The 18,894-nt window shown below is 43.5% G+C and overlaps 2 protein-coding genes across 4 annotated transcripts in view; one reads left to right on the top strand and one right to left on the bottom strand.

Annotated features, from left to right (window-relative positions):
- Positions 1 to 9,909, bottom strand: part of dph2 (diphthamide biosynthesis 2) — a 46,013-nt gene extending 36,104 nt beyond the window's left edge. Inside the window, exons 1-6 of one of the 2 annotated variants that reach the window (XM_072510709.1) lie at positions 9,693 to 9,909; positions 6,035 to 6,197; positions 5,292 to 5,404; positions 3,236 to 3,456; positions 1,860 to 2,576; positions 1,385 to 1,567 (exon numbers count right to left, since the gene is read on the bottom strand). In XM_072510709.1, coding sequence (XP_072366810.1) covers positions 1,385 to 1,567; positions 1,860 to 2,576; positions 3,236 to 3,456; positions 5,292 to 5,404; positions 6,035 to 6,187 — 1,387 coding nt within the window. In that variant the 5' untranslated portion in view covers positions 6,188 to 6,197; positions 9,693 to 9,909. The remainder of the gene's footprint in view (positions 1 to 1,384; positions 1,568 to 1,859; positions 2,577 to 3,235; positions 3,457 to 5,291; positions 5,405 to 6,034; positions 6,198 to 9,692) is intronic. The other variant, XM_072510708.1, reaches the window with a different exon arrangement.
- A 118-nt stretch (positions 9,910 to 10,027) lies between these two features.
- Positions 10,028 to 18,637, top strand: LOC140426214 (uncharacterized). Of its 2 annotated transcripts, none has more exons than XM_072510711.1 (2): positions 10,028 to 10,263; positions 17,196 to 18,637. In XM_072510711.1, exons 1-2 carry the CDS (start codon positions 10,164 to 10,166, stop codon positions 17,963 to 17,965), a joined length of 870 nt encoding a protein of 289 aa, XP_072366812.1. In that variant the 5' UTR covers positions 10,028 to 10,163; the 3' UTR covers positions 17,966 to 18,637. The 2 variants fall into 2 exon arrangements, with proteins under 2 accessions (XP_072366812.1, XP_072366813.1); XM_072510712.1 differs by having other exon boundaries at positions 10,028 to 10,374.
- The last annotated feature ends 257 nt before the right edge of the window (positions 18,638 to 18,894 follow it).

The following is an 18,894-nucleotide window of genomic DNA, read 5'->3' as shown; positions in this document are numbered from 1 at the left end:
TTAATAACACAAACATTGTTCAAAATTCTGCAATTAGCAATGCCCTGAGAAGGGCTACATGTATAATGTGTGTGGAAAAGTACCCAATTCATTTTTGTTCCAATTAAAGGGCAATTTATCATGATCAATCCACCTACACTGCACATCTTTGGGTTATTGGGGTCACTGTCTGTGTGGAGTTTGCACATTCTCCCCGTGTTTGCGTGCGTTTCGCCCCCACTACCCAAAGATGTGCAGGCTAGGTGGATTGGCCACGCTAATCGTAGAATTTACAGTTCAGGAGGCCGCCATTCGGCCCATCGAGTCTGCACTGGCCCTTGGAAAGAGCACACTTCCCAAGCCCACACCTCCACCCTATCCCCGTAACCCAGCCCAACCTTTTTGGACACGAAGGGCAATTTAGCATGGCTAATTCACCTAACCTGCACATCTTTGGACTGTGGGAGGAAGCCGGAGCACCCGGAGGAAACCCCCGCAGACACGGGGAGGACGTGCAGATTCCGCATAGACAGTGACCCAAGCCAGGAATCGAACCTGGGACCCTGGAGCTGTGAAGCAACTGTGCTAACCACGGTGCTAAATTGCCCTTTAATTGGAAAAAATTAATTGGGTACTCAAATTAAAAAAAATTTTAAAATCTTTGGGTTACTGTCACACAGACACGGGGAGAATGTGCAAACTACATGGACAGTGACCCAGGGCTAGGATCAAACCCAGGTCCTCGGCACCATGAGGCAGCAGTGCTCACCACTGCGCCACCGTGCTGCCTTAATTAGTGTTGAATTTTTAATGTAATACAAGTGCAGCTCTCAATATTAATGGGATTATACTTTTAGGAGGTCAGAAAGCAGGATAAATAAACTTGTGTAATGTCTGACTTGGGAGTATTGATTAGATATTGGAAGACAATTGCAACATAGAATAGGTGAACAATAATAGTGAGTGCTTCTATTCATTAACAGACAATGTTGCTTTTCCTCAATTACGTGTGGATAAAACATGCTGATGATTACCTTCATTTCCCCCAACTGATGCAATAAAAGATGAACAGACCTACTTCTTCCAATACTCTATTCCAGGATATTTAGACCCCAGCAGCACTTTATAGTATTTTTTTAAATCCTTTACTTGATGTGGTAACTTGTTTTCACTGTAGCACACATCATCCAGAATAGCAAATAAAATCAAATGAACACAATTCTATTTCAAATTTGCACAGCAACTATTGGTTTTACGTTTTAACAAAGGAAGCGTAACTTCTTGTGAAGTGTGGATTGAAACTCAAGGGCACAAAAGAAAGAAGACAAAAACAGTCTTCTCCCAATCCAATTCCTGGTGTTGATATTCAATCTTTCAAATTTAACTTAAGAATTAGGATTTATACCTGCTGTGTGAGACTGGGAAATTGCTAAAGCGTCATTCCTGTGGATCAGAGATGTGTTTGATTCTTTGTTCTGCCAGTCTGACTTTACCAAGTGTGTTGCTCGGAGGGCTCCAGTTATTAGAGAGACATCGGTTTCCTCACCATTGAAAGTCTCATCTGGAAATTCAACATGGCAGCAAGCACCTGTGAAGTAGAACAGAAAAACCATTGTAACATATAAGCAGTTATGTTAGTTAATTGCAACCTAGCATTCATGCAAGATTTGTTAGTTAAAATTACATCAGTATGGGTTACAAATGCAAAACTCACTGTGGGACCACGCAACGGAGGGCTGAGGATAAAGGCAAGAGGAAATGAGGGGATAAATCATGCCTTCACTAAAAATTAGTTTTAATTGAAAATGGCATGCTCCAATGACACACACACACTTCACCAATATTCACATGCATTCATGAGGGTATATAGATTTACGCACCTGGAAGCAGGTCCCTAAAGTCAGTAATGTACTCTCCAGTCCATTCCCTTGCTCGATTACAAGCAACCTCCATTTCAAATGGCGTTATGACCGGCCTATAAAACTCATTGGAATCCAGCAGAGAGTTTTCTGGACAGGCTACAAGTACATATATATCCACTTCCATGAAATTAGCTAACTTGGCAGCATTCAGTTTACCCATTACAAAGGTGTAGCTTTTCTTGCCAGCCTGCTTGACAATTGATTTAAGATGTCCAATGGTAGAAAGATAGTCAGCGACACCAAGAGTCCCCACTAAAATCCCTACAACTTGAGCATCCTTGGCTCTTTCAATCATGTAGTATCTCTTCATCAAAGCTCTATTAACATTCAGGGTTTCGCGTCTACCGACCCCTTTCACTGGATCAAAGGAGCAAAAGGAACACTGATTCCACGTCATCATAAAGTTAGTCAGTGTCAAGCTCTCTTGTCCAATATAGAACATACTGTAGTCTTTCACGTCACTATTGGCACTGATGGTGAAATGCCGGCCGAACCTAGAAATAACTTGATGATTGCGTGCATGGCTGCAGGATCCGAAGGTAGAACAGGAATTAACATCACCTCCACCAAGAAAGCCATCAGTCCTGCATGGGTCAGTTGCTTCATTTTTACCACTGCAGATCACTGAAACAACAAGGTTCTCATACTCTGGGTGAAGTTGTTGCTGTAGTTCTTCTAATAAAAGATCAAACAAGTGCCTTAGGAAGGGTGGCATAATGGATAGTTATATAAAACAAGAGGTAGAAAATATATTATGCACTTGTACAGATCCAGTACATATACTTGTTCAAACAGATGTAATTTTGGGATTAGGATTGTGAAAACAGTGCTCCCATCTAGCTACATCGTACTTAGTTTTAAAATCAATTCTCCATCTCAATCACTCTGGCTGATCTGTCGGCAAATAAGACCAACTGGGTTGTGTGAAAGATTCTTTGAAGCAAAGGGATGGAAACGGGTTGGGAACTAAGGCCTATTAGTCCTTGCATCCCACTACATGTGTAGAAAGCGCAACCAGGAGAAGGGGTAGAAAGTAAAACTACAATTCATAATTTTAAAATAATCATTGCAAAAAACATTTCAGTTTCGAAGTAATCAATTTCATTTTTTAGTTTTCACAGATGGGTTCACGATTATTAATTTCTTCCTGGATAGCTCATAACTGCAGTTTAGCACAAGGGATTCAATACTGACAATGCCAAAGTCTAGGATTTGCAACCAAGTTCAGAAGAATGGTCCACATTGTGAAAAAGTCTTGTTTCTAACTATATACAGCGAGAGAAAGAGTGTACAGTATAAAAAGAGCCTGCAGAGTAAAGAGGAAAAACTCTTACCAAGTACATGCGAGTAGATGACATCACACAGGATTATAACATGGGCACACTTGACTGGATACAGGGCTCGGAAGGAGGCAGCACACTGATGCACATCTACTGGTTTTTGTCCAAACACATACATCACCGGGAGTCTTCTGGAAGGACTGAGGCATGCCCTTCCATAATGTACTATACTGTCAGCTTCAAGATGCTCAGCAGCAACTTCGTCTACACAGCAGCTACACAACAGACAAGAGATTTTCAGGGAGATTATGGAATAAGTTTGTGAATATGAACTGCATACCATGAAGAAAAATTATCTGCAGGTAACTAGTGATTTTGATATGGGATTGTTAACTAAGTCAGTAGTTGAAATCCCACCATGGAAAATTGTGATTCCATAAATCTGGTAATTTGTCAGCTGTAGTGGCCATGAAAATTGCTGCAGCGTTGTGAAAAACATAACAGATATCCCTCAGGGCAGAGAATCTGCCAACCATGTCCAGTTCAGCCAACGCACAAATCCAGCTCCACATTAGGTAGGATTAACTAGGAATGGACAATACATACTGCCTTTCTGCTATTGTGCTGTATTTTGACACAAGGTATGAATGTGCAACCCAAATGTGTAATACACCAATACTCTGTCTTAATATGGGTCCCAGGTTTAATTCCCGGCTTGGGTCACTGTCTGTGCGGAGTCTGCACGTTCTCCTGGTCTGCGTGGGTTTCCTTCGGATACTCCGGATTCCTCCCACAAGTCCTGAAAGATGTGCTGTTAGGTGAATTGGACATTGTGAATTCTCCCTCCGTGTACCCGAACAGGCGCCGGATTGTGGCGACTTGGGGATTTTCACAGTAACTTCATTGCAGTGTTAATGTAACCTACTTGTTGACAGTAATAACGATTATTAACTGTCCATTAAAAATGATTCTAGTTTTGAACTCTAGTTGGCTATGGAAGGATAGAAAATGAAATTCGTTAGGTTGCCTACTATTACAGATTTTCTCAAGGTACACACTATTCTTTGACTCCTAGAAGCTCCAGGTAACTCACTTTTTAATTCTTCTTTCATTTTTTCGAATGTCCCTAACTTCCATTCTCTACTTCTTCAAACAGGTAATGATATTTCATATTTATGAATGTAGAATTATGGACAGGAGCCCATGCCCTATTATCATAGATTATCATAGAATTTACAGTGCAGAAGTAGGCCATTCGGCCCATCGAGTCTGCACCGGCTCTTGGAAAGAGCACCCTACCCAAGGTCCACACCTCCACCCTATCCCCATAACTCAGTAACCCCACCCAACACTAAGGGCAATTTTGAACACTAAGGGCAATTTACCATGGCCAATCCACCTAACCTGCACATCTTTGGACTGTGGGAGGAAACCGGAGCACCCGGAGGAAACCCACGCACACACGGGGAGAACGTGCGGACTCCGCACAGACAGTGACCCAAGCCGGAATCGAACGTGGGACCCTGGAGCTGTGAAGCAATTGTGCTATCCACAAGGCTACCGTGCTGCCCCTATTGCTATATGACCACTATTGCTCTGTGCAATGTTCAGATTAAAATTCAACACTGTCACCGTTTTTGGATTTTGCAATATTTGGCTGCTGGCACTTGCCCAAATGGAAACTGCATGGACAGTGTTCAAAATCTTAATTATGACTCAAAGCATTAAGTTAGATACGGTACACCCCCACCCACCCAACCCAAATCATTTTCCGTCTCAGTCAGTTCAGGCTAAATTCAACCCAACCTTCTAAGGTGAGAAGATCAGTCCAACTGCTCATGTTACATAATTTCTAGAGTAGCCACTAGCAGCACAATACACTGTAGCAAACGTGGTTTAATACATCGCCTGCTATCATAAAAGTATATTTTGCACTGAAGAGACATTTGCATTTACAATGAAGGTTTCAATCCAATAGACCAATTAATATTTTATCTTGATGGATGCAGCATTCACAATTTATCCCTCAAAGACAGAAACCCACTGAAACTTGATGTTCATTGTTCGGAAACAAATTGTACCAAGCAGCCAAAATCAAATTAATTCATACCTGCCATATGATGTGTCACCCAATATGAAAAGCTTGGCAGTGGTGTTTTTCTCCAGTTTTGATATAATGGCAGAGGCATCGTTGAGAAGTTCATCAGGAAATTGAAGAGCCACCTGTGGGGATTGAGAACTATTTTCAGCCTGCTCCCAGATATCAGCAAATGCCTGCTACATCTGTGGAATTTGCTACCCCCGAGTATGGTGGATGCAGGGACAGTGAGTAAATTTGAGGAGTTAAACAGATTTTTAATTGGTAATGGGTTAAAGGGTTATGGAGAATGGACAGGAAGGTGGAGTTGAGGCCAGGATGGACTCAGCCATGGACATATTGAGGATGTTAGGCTCGGGAGGCTAAATGCCTACTCCCGCTCCTAGGTCATGTGTTCTAGGGAGGAGATGCTCTGGCTGATTTTGCAATCCAGCTCTTGGTCTGTAACATTGTAGGTAGCAGATGAGGTACATATCAGCCATGATTGAATGGCGGAGTAGACGCGATAGGCCAAATGGCTAACTCTGCTCCTATACCTTATGAACGTGACAGCCATCAGGAAGAGCACACCAACAGCCCTCTGAAGAACAGGTTGATTGCTTTTGGATGTTTCTTCCATCCCTTGCATTGGATTATAGGATACATATCTGTACCTACAATTAAGTTCCTGCTCTTAGTCCCTACTTCTTGGGTGCAAGTGTTAAAGTCTCCACCACAAAAATTTGAAATTAGGTACAGTGCCAAATGATACAAACCTTTTTAAAGCCATGATCAGTGATGAAGCTGCAAGTCTTCTCAATCTCATACACAACATCAGTCTCCCTGAAGTTGGTTCTGCAGGTATTTTCAAGAATATATGTGGACCGCCGAATTGCCTTAGAACCATCATCACTGAATGTTGCAGTCATGATGATCTGACTGCAAAGGAAAAACGATGTCAACAACATTCAGCAAGTTGTTAATTAGTTTACTCCATTAGGTCCAAGACTTGATAGAAAACAGTGTATCCGACTGCCAGTAACTATGGGCAGTTGTATACATATTCATACTTGGTTTCAGCAGGATTCATTTTTTCTCCCCCACTAATAAACTGGTCATTGAACAGGTAATTGGCAAGTTAATTAAAATGGAAACTTATTAGATTGCCACTTAATTCTGTTATAAAGGGTGATGTTGGCACCATCATCTCAGTTGTCCGGTTGTCTTCCATTTTGTTTTTATGTTTGAAAACAGTTATTCCAGCCAGGTAAAAGACTGGCTCAGAATTAGCTAGTGATGTTCCATGTTAACACACTGTTTTTGGTTGGGTTTACTGTTTTTTCCAATTGCCCAATGTGCAAAGAATTTAAAAAACTTCCAGTCAGTGAGATATTTTAGCCAATTAACATGGTTAACTGAACAGACTGCAGCGGTTCAAGGGGGCAGCTCACCAGCACCTTCTCAAGGACTATTAGGGATAGGCAACAAATGCTGGCCCAGCCAATGAAACCCACATCCTGCAAAAATGTATTTTAAAATAAGATTGCCTTTAAAATAAGTCTCAAAGTTTTGACCCATGAACATTCTTGAATTGCAAAGCTTTTTGGACATCACATAAAATAAAACAAGCCTTTGCTTCAAGGGGAATAAAGAGATAACAACAGAAATAAAATTCAATGCCTATCATAATAACAAAGTAGAAAAAGCAATGTTCTAATGTACATTGCTTTCAAACTTCCCTCATCAATGTAATAAATGTGATTCAATTCAAGATAACCATCAACCTAAATGTATTCTAAAGCTAAAGTGCTCTCTAGCGGCAGTGAAATGCAAAATATTTCAAATATGATGTCTCTATTTCATTCAAGACCAGATTGTAACCCTTCACAGAACACAAACATACCAATTAGGAGGGGTGGGCCACTCAGCCCTTCGAGCCTGCTCCACCATTCAAGCAGATCATGGCTGATCTGATTGTAACTTTCACCCCACATTCCTTCCTGCCTACCCCTGATAACTTTTCACCCTCTGGATAATGAATAATCTAGCTAGCTTTGCCTTAAAAAATATTCAAAGACTGCTTCCACTGTCTATTGAAGCAGAGTTCCAGAGACTAGTGATCCTTAGAGAAACAATTTCTCCTCATCGATCTTAAATGAGTAATCCCTTATTTTTAAACTCTAGATTAGCTCTAGATTCTCCAACATTCTTTCCACATCCTCCTTGTCAATATCCCTCAGGATCAAGTCACCTCTTCTTCTAAACTCCAGTGGATACAAATCTAAACTCGCCAACGTTTCCTCATAAGACAACCATACCCATTCCTGGTATTAGTCGAGTAAATCTTCTCTGAACTGCTTCTAACACATTTACAACTTTCTTTAAATAAGGAGACCAATACTGTACACAGTACTCCATATGTGGTCTCACCTATGCCCTGTACAACTGAAGCATTACCTCCCTACTTTTGTGATCAATTCACCTCTTAGCTATTCGCTTTCTTAATTACTTGCTGTACCTGTACACTAACCTTTTGTGATTCACACACTTGGACACCCAGATCCCTCTGCACCTCAAGAGCTCTGCAATCTCTCATAATTTAAATAAACTTTGGTTTTATTCTCCCTGCTAAAATGAACTATTTCACATTTTCCCACATTATACTCCATTTGCCAATTTTTTGCCCACTCCCTTAACCTATGTCCCTTAGTAGAGTCCCCACGTCCTCCTCATAATTTACTTTCCTACCTACCAGCAAATTTAGCAATCACCCAAGTCATTTTTATAAATTATAAAATGTTGAGGCCCCAGCACTGATCCCTGTGGCACAGCACTCATCACATCTTGCCAACCCTCTGCTTCCTGTTAAATAGCCAATCGTCAATCCATGCCACATTACCCCCTCCACCATGAGTTTTTATTTTCCGCAATAACCTTCAATATGGCACCTTATCAAAAGCCTGCGGGAAATCCATCAGTTTGTCTTTATGCACCAGTGCAGTCTTCGGACGCTTGGGGAACAGAGTGTTTGACGACCGAGACCTCAAATCCACCACTAAGCACATGGACTACAAAGCAGCCATGGTCCCCGCCCTCTTGCATGCATCAGAAACACAGACAACATACAGCAGGGACCTCAAATCCCTGGAGAGATTATCACCAACATTGCCTCTGCAAAACCCTGCAAATCCACTGGCAGGAAAGGAGTACCAACGTCCCAGACTAACAGGCCCAGTATCGAGGCACTGGTCATACTCAACCAGCTGCAATGGGCACGCCACATTGCCTGACACTACACTCCCGAAACAAGTGCTCTACTCTGCAATGGCGAGCGATCACTAGGGAGGGCAGAGGAAACGTTACACAGACACTCTTAAAGCTTCCCTAAATAAATACAACATCCCCATTGACACATTGGAATCACTTGCCTTAAAACGCACAAATTGGAGAAGTATCCGTGAAGGTGCCAATCAATTAATACTCACAGGGTGAAGCACAAGCATAAACAGCGGAAAGAGAGCGCACAATCCAGACCATCCCACCCACCCGCCTCATCAAACACCACCTGCCAAACCTATTGTAGAGTCTGCGGATTGGACTATTCAGCCACCGCAGAACCCACTCTCCCCGGGGTGGAAGCAAGTCATCCTCGACCCTGAGGGACTGCCCAAGAAGGAGAATCCACAGCACGTGTGACTTCTTCTAAGAATTCCAATAAATAGGTTGTCGTGTTGGGTGTTTCACTATACAAACAAACCAACACGGTTGTAGATGGTACAACTCTGTTTTATTACTCTTGATAACAACATCTGTTAACTCATGGCTGTGGTTCGTACTTTACCCGTTAACCTGTGCCCCAGCCCTAACACTATCTTAGAGAGGCACTCAGCACATGGTGTATGTCTGAGTGGCACGCTCTGTGCTCTGAGCTATCTCCTGCTGGAATGAGCAGGAGCTGTGGTGTTCCCTGTTTTATAGTGCATGTGCTCTCACTGGTGATTGGCTGTGATGTGTGTGTGTTGATTGGTCCATTGATCTGTCCATTAGTGTGCGTGTGTGATTGCACCATGATATGTTTATATGAATATCATGACATAGGTTAAACATGATTTCCCTTTCACAAAATCATGTTGACTCTGCCTGATTGCCGAGAATTTTTCGAAGTCGAATCTGGTCCTCAATGTACTCTGTGACAGCAAGATATAAAAGCTGCTCTTCGCTGAGCAGGCATCAAGCGGTTTAAGGTCCAGGAATGCGGGTGTGATGGAGGCAGGTTCATTTGAACCATTCAAATGGGGAACTAGACTGTTATCCGAAAAGGAAGAATGCGCAGGGTTTAGAGGGTGAACGCAGGAGAACGACGCGATGCTAATTGCTCATGCGGAGAGCAAGATGGGCTGAATGACGTCCTTGTGCGCTTTAACCATACCGTACCCGCGTGAGTCCGGCACATCACATGGCCAGCACCGACATCACAGAAGAAGAGCCCGTGTATATCCCTTGGTGTGTAAAGGACCATCCGGCCGTTTACACGTGAACCTTCTTGTGCCCCTGAGACAATCTCAGTCCGACATCAGTCGCCTCCTCCTCACAGCGCCGCCACCATCAGCAGTGCTTCGGTCCTCAGCCAATCAACACTCTCCTTAACAAACAACCAATCCGGAATGGGGCAAACCTTTGGGAGGCTGTGATTGGTCAGAGTCTCGCCAATCATAGCTCCGCTCGCCTTCAGCCAATCAGAACCGGCCCTTCCTGAGGAGCTGCGTTCAGTGTCATCTTTTCCTTGTCTACAATTATTTTCCAGCAGTGTATTACCTCTCCCGTCCCGGTTTTGGATCTTTCAGTTAGGATGGCAGCGAAATTTACGACAGATTTGCAGGCAGAGTTGGGTCCTGCAATCCCAGAATGCTGAACTGCCGAGCCGGTCGTGCGCGTGCGCAGATTAGATGTTTACGTCAAAGGAGGGCCGGTAACGTCATAAGGATTGATGCCGTCATCCACACAAGTGAGTTCCAAGCTGAAGAGGGATGAGTTCAGAATCAGGACAGCTCTCAGTGTAAACAGATCATAGCTGCACCTGGAAGCATTCCCCCAATTTAGATGATAATACCAAATAGTAAGTATGTAATGTCATTAGGACTCCACTAGAAACAGGACCAATTTGTACTTAGCACCTCGAAAGGCACATCACAGAAGCATTACCAAACCAACTCTGGCATTTGGGCCGCATGAGGGGGCAGCACGGTGGCAAAAAGGTTAGAACTGCTGCCCCACAGCTCCTGGCACCTGGGTTCGATTCTGGCCTTGGGTGACTGTGTTGAGTTTGCACTCTTTACCCCCCCCCCCCCGTGGCTGTGTGGGTTTCCCCGGGTGCTCCGGTTCCCTCCCACAATCCAAAGTTATGCAGGTTAGGTCGATTGGCCGTGCTAAGTTTCCCCTTGGTGTCCAAAAGGTTAGGGGGAAAGGGTTATGGGGAAAGGGTGGAGGTTTAGGCCTAAGTGAGGTGATGTTACAGAGGTTTGGTGCAGACTTGATAGGCTGAAATGCCTCCTTCTGTACAGGAGGGATTGTATGGATAAGGATTTGTCAGGGTGCCTAACAAAAGCACAGAGAGTTAGGTTTCAAGGAGTGAAGGTGGAGAGGTCCAGGGAGAGAATTCCAGGCCTTGGGTCCTTGGCAGCTGAAGGGTGGACATAAATGGCAGAGCAAAGAAAGTTGTGAATGATGAAGAGGCCAAAATTGGAATAGCAAAATGGGTTTGGGGGGTTGGGTGGTATGATGCAAGGAGATTGCCAGGGAATAGGGAGGGGAGAGGCCATGGTGGCATTTGCAAAGAAGGATGAGAATTTTAAAATGGAGGTAATCTGGACCTGGGCCAATGTAAGATCAGTGAGCATAAGTGTGAACAGTACTTAGTGTGCGTTACAACACGGGCAATAGAGTGTTCTCTACTCGATGAAGCTCCAGGGTGTTGGGTCTAAAAGTGTGATTATATCAAACCTATGGGACCAGAAGACATAATGTAATGGCAGTGCATGTTTGTGAGCAAGAACCTCACAGTTTAAATTGACTTAATGTTGAATTGTATTGAGGAAAAATCAACCTGCATGCCAGAGAGAGAGACGAACTGAGTGATTTGTGTGAAAGCAAACTGGCAGCAATGAATGCACAGCTACACCCCATAATGAATTGGGAAGCTGCTGCTGTTGTAACGGAATTTGAGAAGTTTAAACAAAAGTGCAGACCGACATTCATTAGCTTGCTGAAAGGCATCCTTTTGTGAGCAGGAGAGAAAAGGTTAAAAAAAAATTAATAGCTGGGAAATATGTGAGGACGATAGTAAAAAATCAGTACACATCCCCTGCCAAAGTCAAATCATCAGGTCTACCGATTTGAGTTTCAAAGCATGAGAGAGGAAACAGGTGAGCCTGTTGACAATATCTTAACAAGATTGAAAAAGTCAGCCAGAAAATGTCAATTCAAGGAAAAAGATGAAATTAGATCAGCTCACTTGGGATTCTGCGCAAAGCCGAATTCTAAAAGGATGTGATTGGATAGGACAAGCTTACAATATTGCCGACTGTAGACACTGCCAGAACACATGATGGCACAAGTAGACAAATGAAGATGCTGACTACCCAAACGGGTAGCTTTCAGATTGGTGAATACAAAAGTAGCAGGGTTGATACAGTGAAACAACAATAAAAGCATGCATATCAGACAGATAGGAAGATGTGCAAGAACTGTGAACGACTACATGAGTTTAAAGTCAGAGGAATTGTCTCATACATGGATCAAACTGCAGAGCTTGTGAAAAGCCCAGTCAATCACTGGGAAAAGATGTGCACAACGAAGAAAGAGAATGGTAAATTAGTTCAAAGAGACACAGCGACAAGGTGCAAGAGAAGGAAAAGAAACCAAAACATTCATTCCCTGGAAGATGCATGTTTGAGAAAACAGTAGACATAGGAACCAGGAAATGGCTGGCTGTGACAGCTCCCAGAGGAAAGAAATTCACACAGTTCCGCCTGCTCAAATGGCAGCCTGGTTGCAGGATTTCCCCAGGAGTCCCTCGCAAAGGATTGGGACTCACTTCCTCATTTGCACTTTTTAAAAAATAAATTTAGAGTACCCAATTAATTTTTTCAAATTAAGGGGCAATTTGAGCGTGGCCAATCCACCTACCCAGCATATCTGTGTGTTGTGGGGGCGAAACCCACGCAAACACAGGGAGAATGTGCAAACTCCACACGGACAGTGACCCAGAGCCGGGATCAAACCTGGGACCTCGGTGCCATAATGCAGCAGTGCTAACCAGTGCGCCACCGTGCTGCCTTTTCATTTGCACTCCTGAGCTCAGACAGGAGAACATCGTCTCCCAAAAGGGGAATCCTGTCCTGTATACTGAAACTGATGTTGTGATTAAGCAGTTGTAAACATCTGCAGCTTGTCTCATTAAACCATGACATGAAGGAGACATCACAGTCTTGAATGAAGTGTGTCCATTGAATAACACTCTGTAATCAGAATCAAGGAAGATCTGGTACAACTGTACCCAGAGTGTTTTTACGAGATTCTTTGAAGATTTTGAGTATCACATCACCATTTACCAGTGAAGAAACCACTGATTTATTCCACATAAAGTACCAATAGACCTAAAAGGAAAGGTTGAATAATAATAATCTTTATTGTCACAAGTAGGCTTACAATGAAGTTACTGTGAAAAGCCCCTAGTCGCCACATTCCGGCGCCTATTCGGGTACACAGAGGGAGAATTCAGAATGTCCAAATTACCTAACAGCACGTCTTTCGGGACTTGTGGGAGGAAACTGGAGCACCCGGAGGAGACCCACGCAGACACGGGGAGAACGTGCAGACTCAGTACAGACAGACCCAAGTCAGGAATCCAACCTTGGACCCTGGCGCTGTGAAGCAACAATGCTACCCATTGTGCTACCGTGCCACTCATAAAAGAGAGCTCCAAAGGAAAAAAAAGTAATTGCCAGAGTCATCGAGCCTACAGATTGAATAAATTCGATCAAGGTAAGAGAGGAGCTAAATAAACAGCTAAGAATTTACCTGGATCCCAAAGATTTTAGTCAAATAATAAAGAGGAATCACTACTGTCTTCCACCAATAGAAGAGATCACGCCAGCACTGGCAGGGGCAAATGTTTTCAGCAAGCTCGTTGCCAGAAATGGTTGCTGGAACAAGAAGCTGGTTGAGAAATTTCCCCTGTTGCCAACATTCGACACACCTTTCAGTATCATGTCTACTTATTGAGGCACGATCAATTGAACAGACTCGAGTTGGATACAACCGAGGCTTTATTGCTCTAAGATGTGTGGCTTCCCACAGCAGCTGGCAAAATGGCTGCTGAATGGAGGACACGCATATTTATACTCTGCCAACTGGGCAGAGCCAGCAGGCAGGGACTACCGGCGAACCTATAGTACAGGTCCTACCTTACATCACCTAATACAGGTGCAACAGTGGTTTACCACACTTATGACCTTAAAGTGAGCCAGGATGTGTGCCACCAGAAAATAGACAAGACATAGAGAGGATGTAAAGGAGCAGTCAGCATAGCTGATGATACCCAGATCTATGGTGGGATGGAAAATATCACAACTACCGTCTGAAATGCTGGGATCAGGCTAAACCCAGATAAATATGTTGTGAAGCCTCCCGTAATAGCCTCCCCGAACAGGCGGCGGAATGTGGCGACTAGGGGCTTTTCACAGTAACTTCATTTGAAGCCTACTTGTGACAATAAGCGATTTTCATTTCAAGGTGACAGAATGCCAGTTCTTCAGAATCGTGTTCACGCCTTAATTCAAAGGTATTTCTGGGATGGAAGCTCTAAGAGACACAAAAGAGTTGAGAAGTTTCCTTGGTTTGATCCCGTACGTGAGGCCTTTCGGACTTCGCATGTCAAAACGAACAGCAAACCTGCAGGAGCTGGTGAAAGAATATGTAGAGTACCAGTGGCCAGAGTCACACAACTCGCACAGTACTTTCAACAAACTCAAAAAGGTAATATTCCCGGAGACAGGTCTGTCGTGACGGAAATAAACTTGTCATTATGCAAGTGGATGCTTCTACAAAAGGACTGGGAGCAACCTTGGTAGAAGAAGGAAAGTCAATAGCATTTGCAGCCACATCTCTAACCTTGGCCCAGACCAGGTATGCCAACATGGAGAGCTTTTAGTAGTTGAGTGTGGATGTGAGAAATTCTGCACATATCTCTATTGATAGTGATTTTTGTCCACCAAGCAGATTGTGGTATCAGCAGGGTTTGTGTGCTGGAAAGACAGTACCTTCCTCTAGTTTCTGGACAAGAGCTTTCCCTACCAAGATGGCAACAAAAATCATGGCATCCCTACAGTGCAGAGGAGGGCCATTTGGCCCATTGGGTCTGCACCGACTCTTCATACCCATGCCCACTCCCCCCTATCCACGTAACCTAACCTGCACATCCCTGGACACTAAGGGGCAATTAATTTATCATGGCCAGCCCACCTAACATGCACATCTTTGGACTCACATGGCAGACTGATAAGGAATCAGTGCAACAAGGAGCAGCTGTGCAGCCTGATCAGGCATAGAAACATAGAAAATGGAAGCAGGAGAAAGCCTTTGAGTCTGCTCCACCATTCGTTATGCTCATGGCTGATCATCAAGTTTAAACCCTGATCCCACCTTCTCCCCCCCCCCCTCCCCCCCCTGCATATCCCTTGATCTCTTTAGCCCCAAGAGCTATATCTAATTCCTTCTTGAAATTACACCAGTTTTTGGCCTCAACTAAGCAGAGTACTGCGTCCTGCTAAGGAGAAGCCCACTGGGTGAATGAGAGGTGGCTGTCATGGAGAGTGGAGCGACTTGCAGTGCGCAGAACTGTGTGTAAAGTTCCGCTCAAGGAAGAGCTAGGTATCTATTCCCTTTTTCTGTTTGGTGAATGTCGGAAGACCTGTAAATAAATATTCACCTTTTTCTTTGTGTCTGTACAACTGTGAGTTATTGAACTGAGAGAACTCTATCCCAGCTATCGCAATCCCCAGCCCCCCGGCGACATCGCAAGGTCTACATGAAATATCTGTGTACAGCTCCAGCAAGTCTGCAGAGTGTACTCGCTGCTTCAGAGTTAGGATTTCACTTTGAAATACAAGCCAGAAAAAATAGTGCTCGCCAATGGCCTATAACAGTTGTCATCTCAGGACAAACATGATGTGGTGGTATGTATTAGGGGTATTAAGGTACCCTGGGATGCTGAGAGGCTACCCGATTGGATCAGCCGCCTGCTGGCCCCACCCAGCAAGGCGGAGTATAAGAGCCCGGGTTCTCCCAGCAGCCGCATTCTGTAACTGCTGCTGGGGGACAAGTCTGCGTAATAAAGCCATCGTTCGACTCCTTCTCATCTCGTCTCGTGAGTGATTGATTGTGCTACACATGATATAAAGGTTCTAGGTATAAAGATCCATAACCTTGTGAATGTAATACAACCAAACCTGAGTCAAATCAGATGAGATCCACAAAGGTGAAGAGTTACAGATACTCTTTCAGCAAGTGTTCCAGGCTTGGCCTGATGAGGTACAACCAGCAATTTGGCAGTACTGGTCTATCAGAGATGACACCTCACTAAAGATGGTGTTCTGTTAGCCAAATCCAGAATAATCATACCCAAAACAATGCAAAAAGAATTTCTCCAGAGGATACATGAAGGCCACCTATGAATGGAGAAGTGTAAGCTCAGAGCCATGTCCAACAAGCGAGAATCTAACCATCTCCCCATGACATTCAATTACCATTCTTGAATCCCCCACAATCCACATCCTCAGATCACCATTGGCCAGAAACGTAACTGGACCAGCCATATAAATACTGTGACTACAAGAGCAAGTCAAAGACCAGGAATTCAGTGCTGAATATCTTATCTACTGACTCCTCAGGGGCCTTATTAGCTCTAGATGTTACTACTCCAGGGCTCGCCTGGCTGGTGTCTCAATTTGCACATCTTGAAAAATTGAGCTCATTCAAAATTCTGCTTCCATGTCCGAACTCACATCAAGTCCTGTGCATCGTAACTGTGCCAGCTGGCCTACATTGACTCCCAGTCCAGGGGTTGACTTGAAATTTCTTACCCTAATTTTCAAATCCAAGGCTCTTTCCCTCCATAACTCTCCCAGGCTCACAAACATCGCAGATCTCTACACTCCTCTTGTTTTGGTCCTTTGCGTATCTTAAAATTTTAATCCACCATTCGGGTCATGCCTTCAGCTTCCCAGGCTGAAGGTCTGGAATTTTTTCTCAAAGCCTCTCTGCCTCTCAATCTCTCTCTCCTCCTTTAAACCTACCTATTTGACCCATATCTCTTTATGTGGCTCAGTGTCAAATGTTGCACCTTGGGATATTTGACAATGTTAAAGATGCACAGTGGTTAGCACTGCTGTCTCACAGCACCAGCGACCCTGGTTCAATTCCGGCCTTGGGTAACTGTGTGGAGTTTGCACGTTCTCCCCGTATCTGTGTGGATTTCCTCCGGGTGCTCTGGCTTGCTCTCACATTCCAAAGATGTGCAGGTTAGATGGATTGGTCATGATAAAATTGTCCCTTAGGGTCCAAAGGTGTGCAGGTTAGGTGGGGTTATGGGGGTAGGGCAGGGTGGTGGGCCTAACAAAGTGCTCTTCCGGAGGGTTGGTGAAGACTCGGCGCTAATACACTGTAAGGATTCTTTGGAAATTCTATGCCACATAAATGTAAATTTTGGCTGTTTGAAATTAACATTCAGGAATTAATAAATAGTGAGAGAGATTGCCCCCTCTTAATTCACTGATCCTGAATAATGCTAAAGGCAGTAATTCAGGACTTACTGGTTGCATTTATTCATTTTTATACCTGTCATAGATACATATAAAAACAAAAATATTTTATTTTCAGATTGGGTTTGTCCCTTTTTCATCACCTTTGGCGCTTGTATGATATTGGCAACTGTGACTTGTTGTCTGTTTCACTTGAGGAAGACCAGAAACCGGAAGAAAGAGATAACAGAATGGGTGAATGCCATGAAATTTGGGGGGAAAGTGTATCATCCATTATTACATTGGATTAAGAACAACAGTGATTTATCCATTAAAACTAGAGTATATTGCTCAGCAAATGAAGAATGCAAGAAAAGAAAGGTATGGAAAACTCGTACCATATTACCAGTGAGATACAAGAAGATAACGGAGGAAGCAAGTGAGCTTAATCGTGAAGCAGGCGACTGTAACAACATGCAGATTGGAAACAAGCCTTTCCCCAAGTCACCAGTGTACGTCACCTCTGGTGAAGTCAGTTCCCTGTATAGTCTGATTAATAGTGAACAAGCCAACTGTAGGCCTTCCTTAAATACTGAGAAATACCGACAGCAAGTCTTTCCAAACTCTCTTTCTCTGTATGAAAAATGTGCAGCTATTCACCAGTATGTGATGGAAAGTGATGAACAGCAATCTGTCATTGCCTGCCCAGACGTAAATGATCCGTTTAGTTCTTCAGCCAACCAGCAGTGTTCGAACTCTATTTCAACTAGACTATCTGATTTTGAAGTGGCAAAGCGTGAGGTTTCAACGGTCAAACAGGGGCGCTGTAAGGCGTCAGTGTTGTCTGAATCAAACTCTGTTGCCCAGAAATCCCATGTCTTTTCTGTCCCTGACACTGTCTCTTTGTGAAAGTTTTCTCTCTTATTTTCAGATTCTATATGCCCACTCCATCTGGCAGTATTCAATTGTGTTTAACATGCCCATTGGTGTTATTCTAAGAAATTCTGTATCATTTTACGATCCCACTATTCTCGCAGTCTGAATAATCTGCTTGGTTTTCAATGGCTCTTGCCTCAAATTACTTTCAGATCCTATCAAAACTATTGTCTCCAAATTTCGGTTTATAATCTGATAGTTTTGTCTTCCATTCCACCTCTGTGGTGGCCAATACTCGAATTGTTTTTCTAAATAACATAAAATATCCTTGGTAGCACGGTTGCGCAATGGTTAGTGCTGCTGCCTCACGGCGCCGAGGTCCCAGGATAGATCCCGGCTCTGGGTCACTGTCCTGTGTGGAGTTTGCACATTCTCCCCGTGTTTCCGTGGATTTCGCCCCCACAACCCAAAGTTGTGCAGCGTAGGTGGATTGGCCACGCTAAAGTGCCCCTTAATCGGAAAAAATGAATTGGGTACTCTAAATTTATTTTAAAAAACATAAAATATCCTCACTTTAACACATGCACATTGACCAGGTAATTTTTTTTAACATTTAATATAAAATAAAGGAACCGTCTATTTCAGTGCTGACTTATTGTGGTTTAAAATGCAAATCTATTATATAAGTAATAAATATACTTCAAATCCTGTTGTTTCAAAGCTGAATTGAACCTAAATGCCTAATGCTGTTTATTTATGATTTTAACATGGTAATTGTATTTGAAGGTTTAGTTTCTCCTCTGCTTGCTTTGATTCCAGGGCAAGTTGATATTTCCTCACATATTTCCAAATCTAGGATAACATTTACCTCCAGATGTGTTACTAACTTATCTTCCAGGGCGGAGAGATAAAATTAACTAAGATTCCTGTTCCTCATCTATTTCCAGTGACTCCTACCGGGA

This window comes from Scyliorhinus torazame, chromosome 7 (assembly GCF_047496885.1).
Source record: "Scyliorhinus torazame isolate Kashiwa2021f chromosome 7, sScyTor2.1, whole genome shotgun sequence".
Classification (NCBI taxonomy): Eukaryota; Metazoa; Chordata; class Chondrichthyes; order Carcharhiniformes; family Scyliorhinidae; genus Scyliorhinus; species Scyliorhinus torazame.
The sequence above is the reverse complement of the archived record's forward strand: the minus strand, read 5'-3'. Positions and strand labels throughout refer to the sequence as shown.

What these genes read in the sequence shown, in the direction of transcription:
- LOC140426214 (XM_072510711.1), top strand. Translation starts at nt 10,164, where the DNA reads ATGCTGAACTGCCGAGCCGGTCGTGCGCGTGCGCAGATTAGATGTTTA. An exon ending in TGATGCCGTCATCCACACAA is followed by an intron (nt 10,264 to 17,195) that starts GTGAGTTCCAAG and finishes TTTTATTTTCAG; the next exon opens with ATTGGGTTTGTCCCTTTTTC.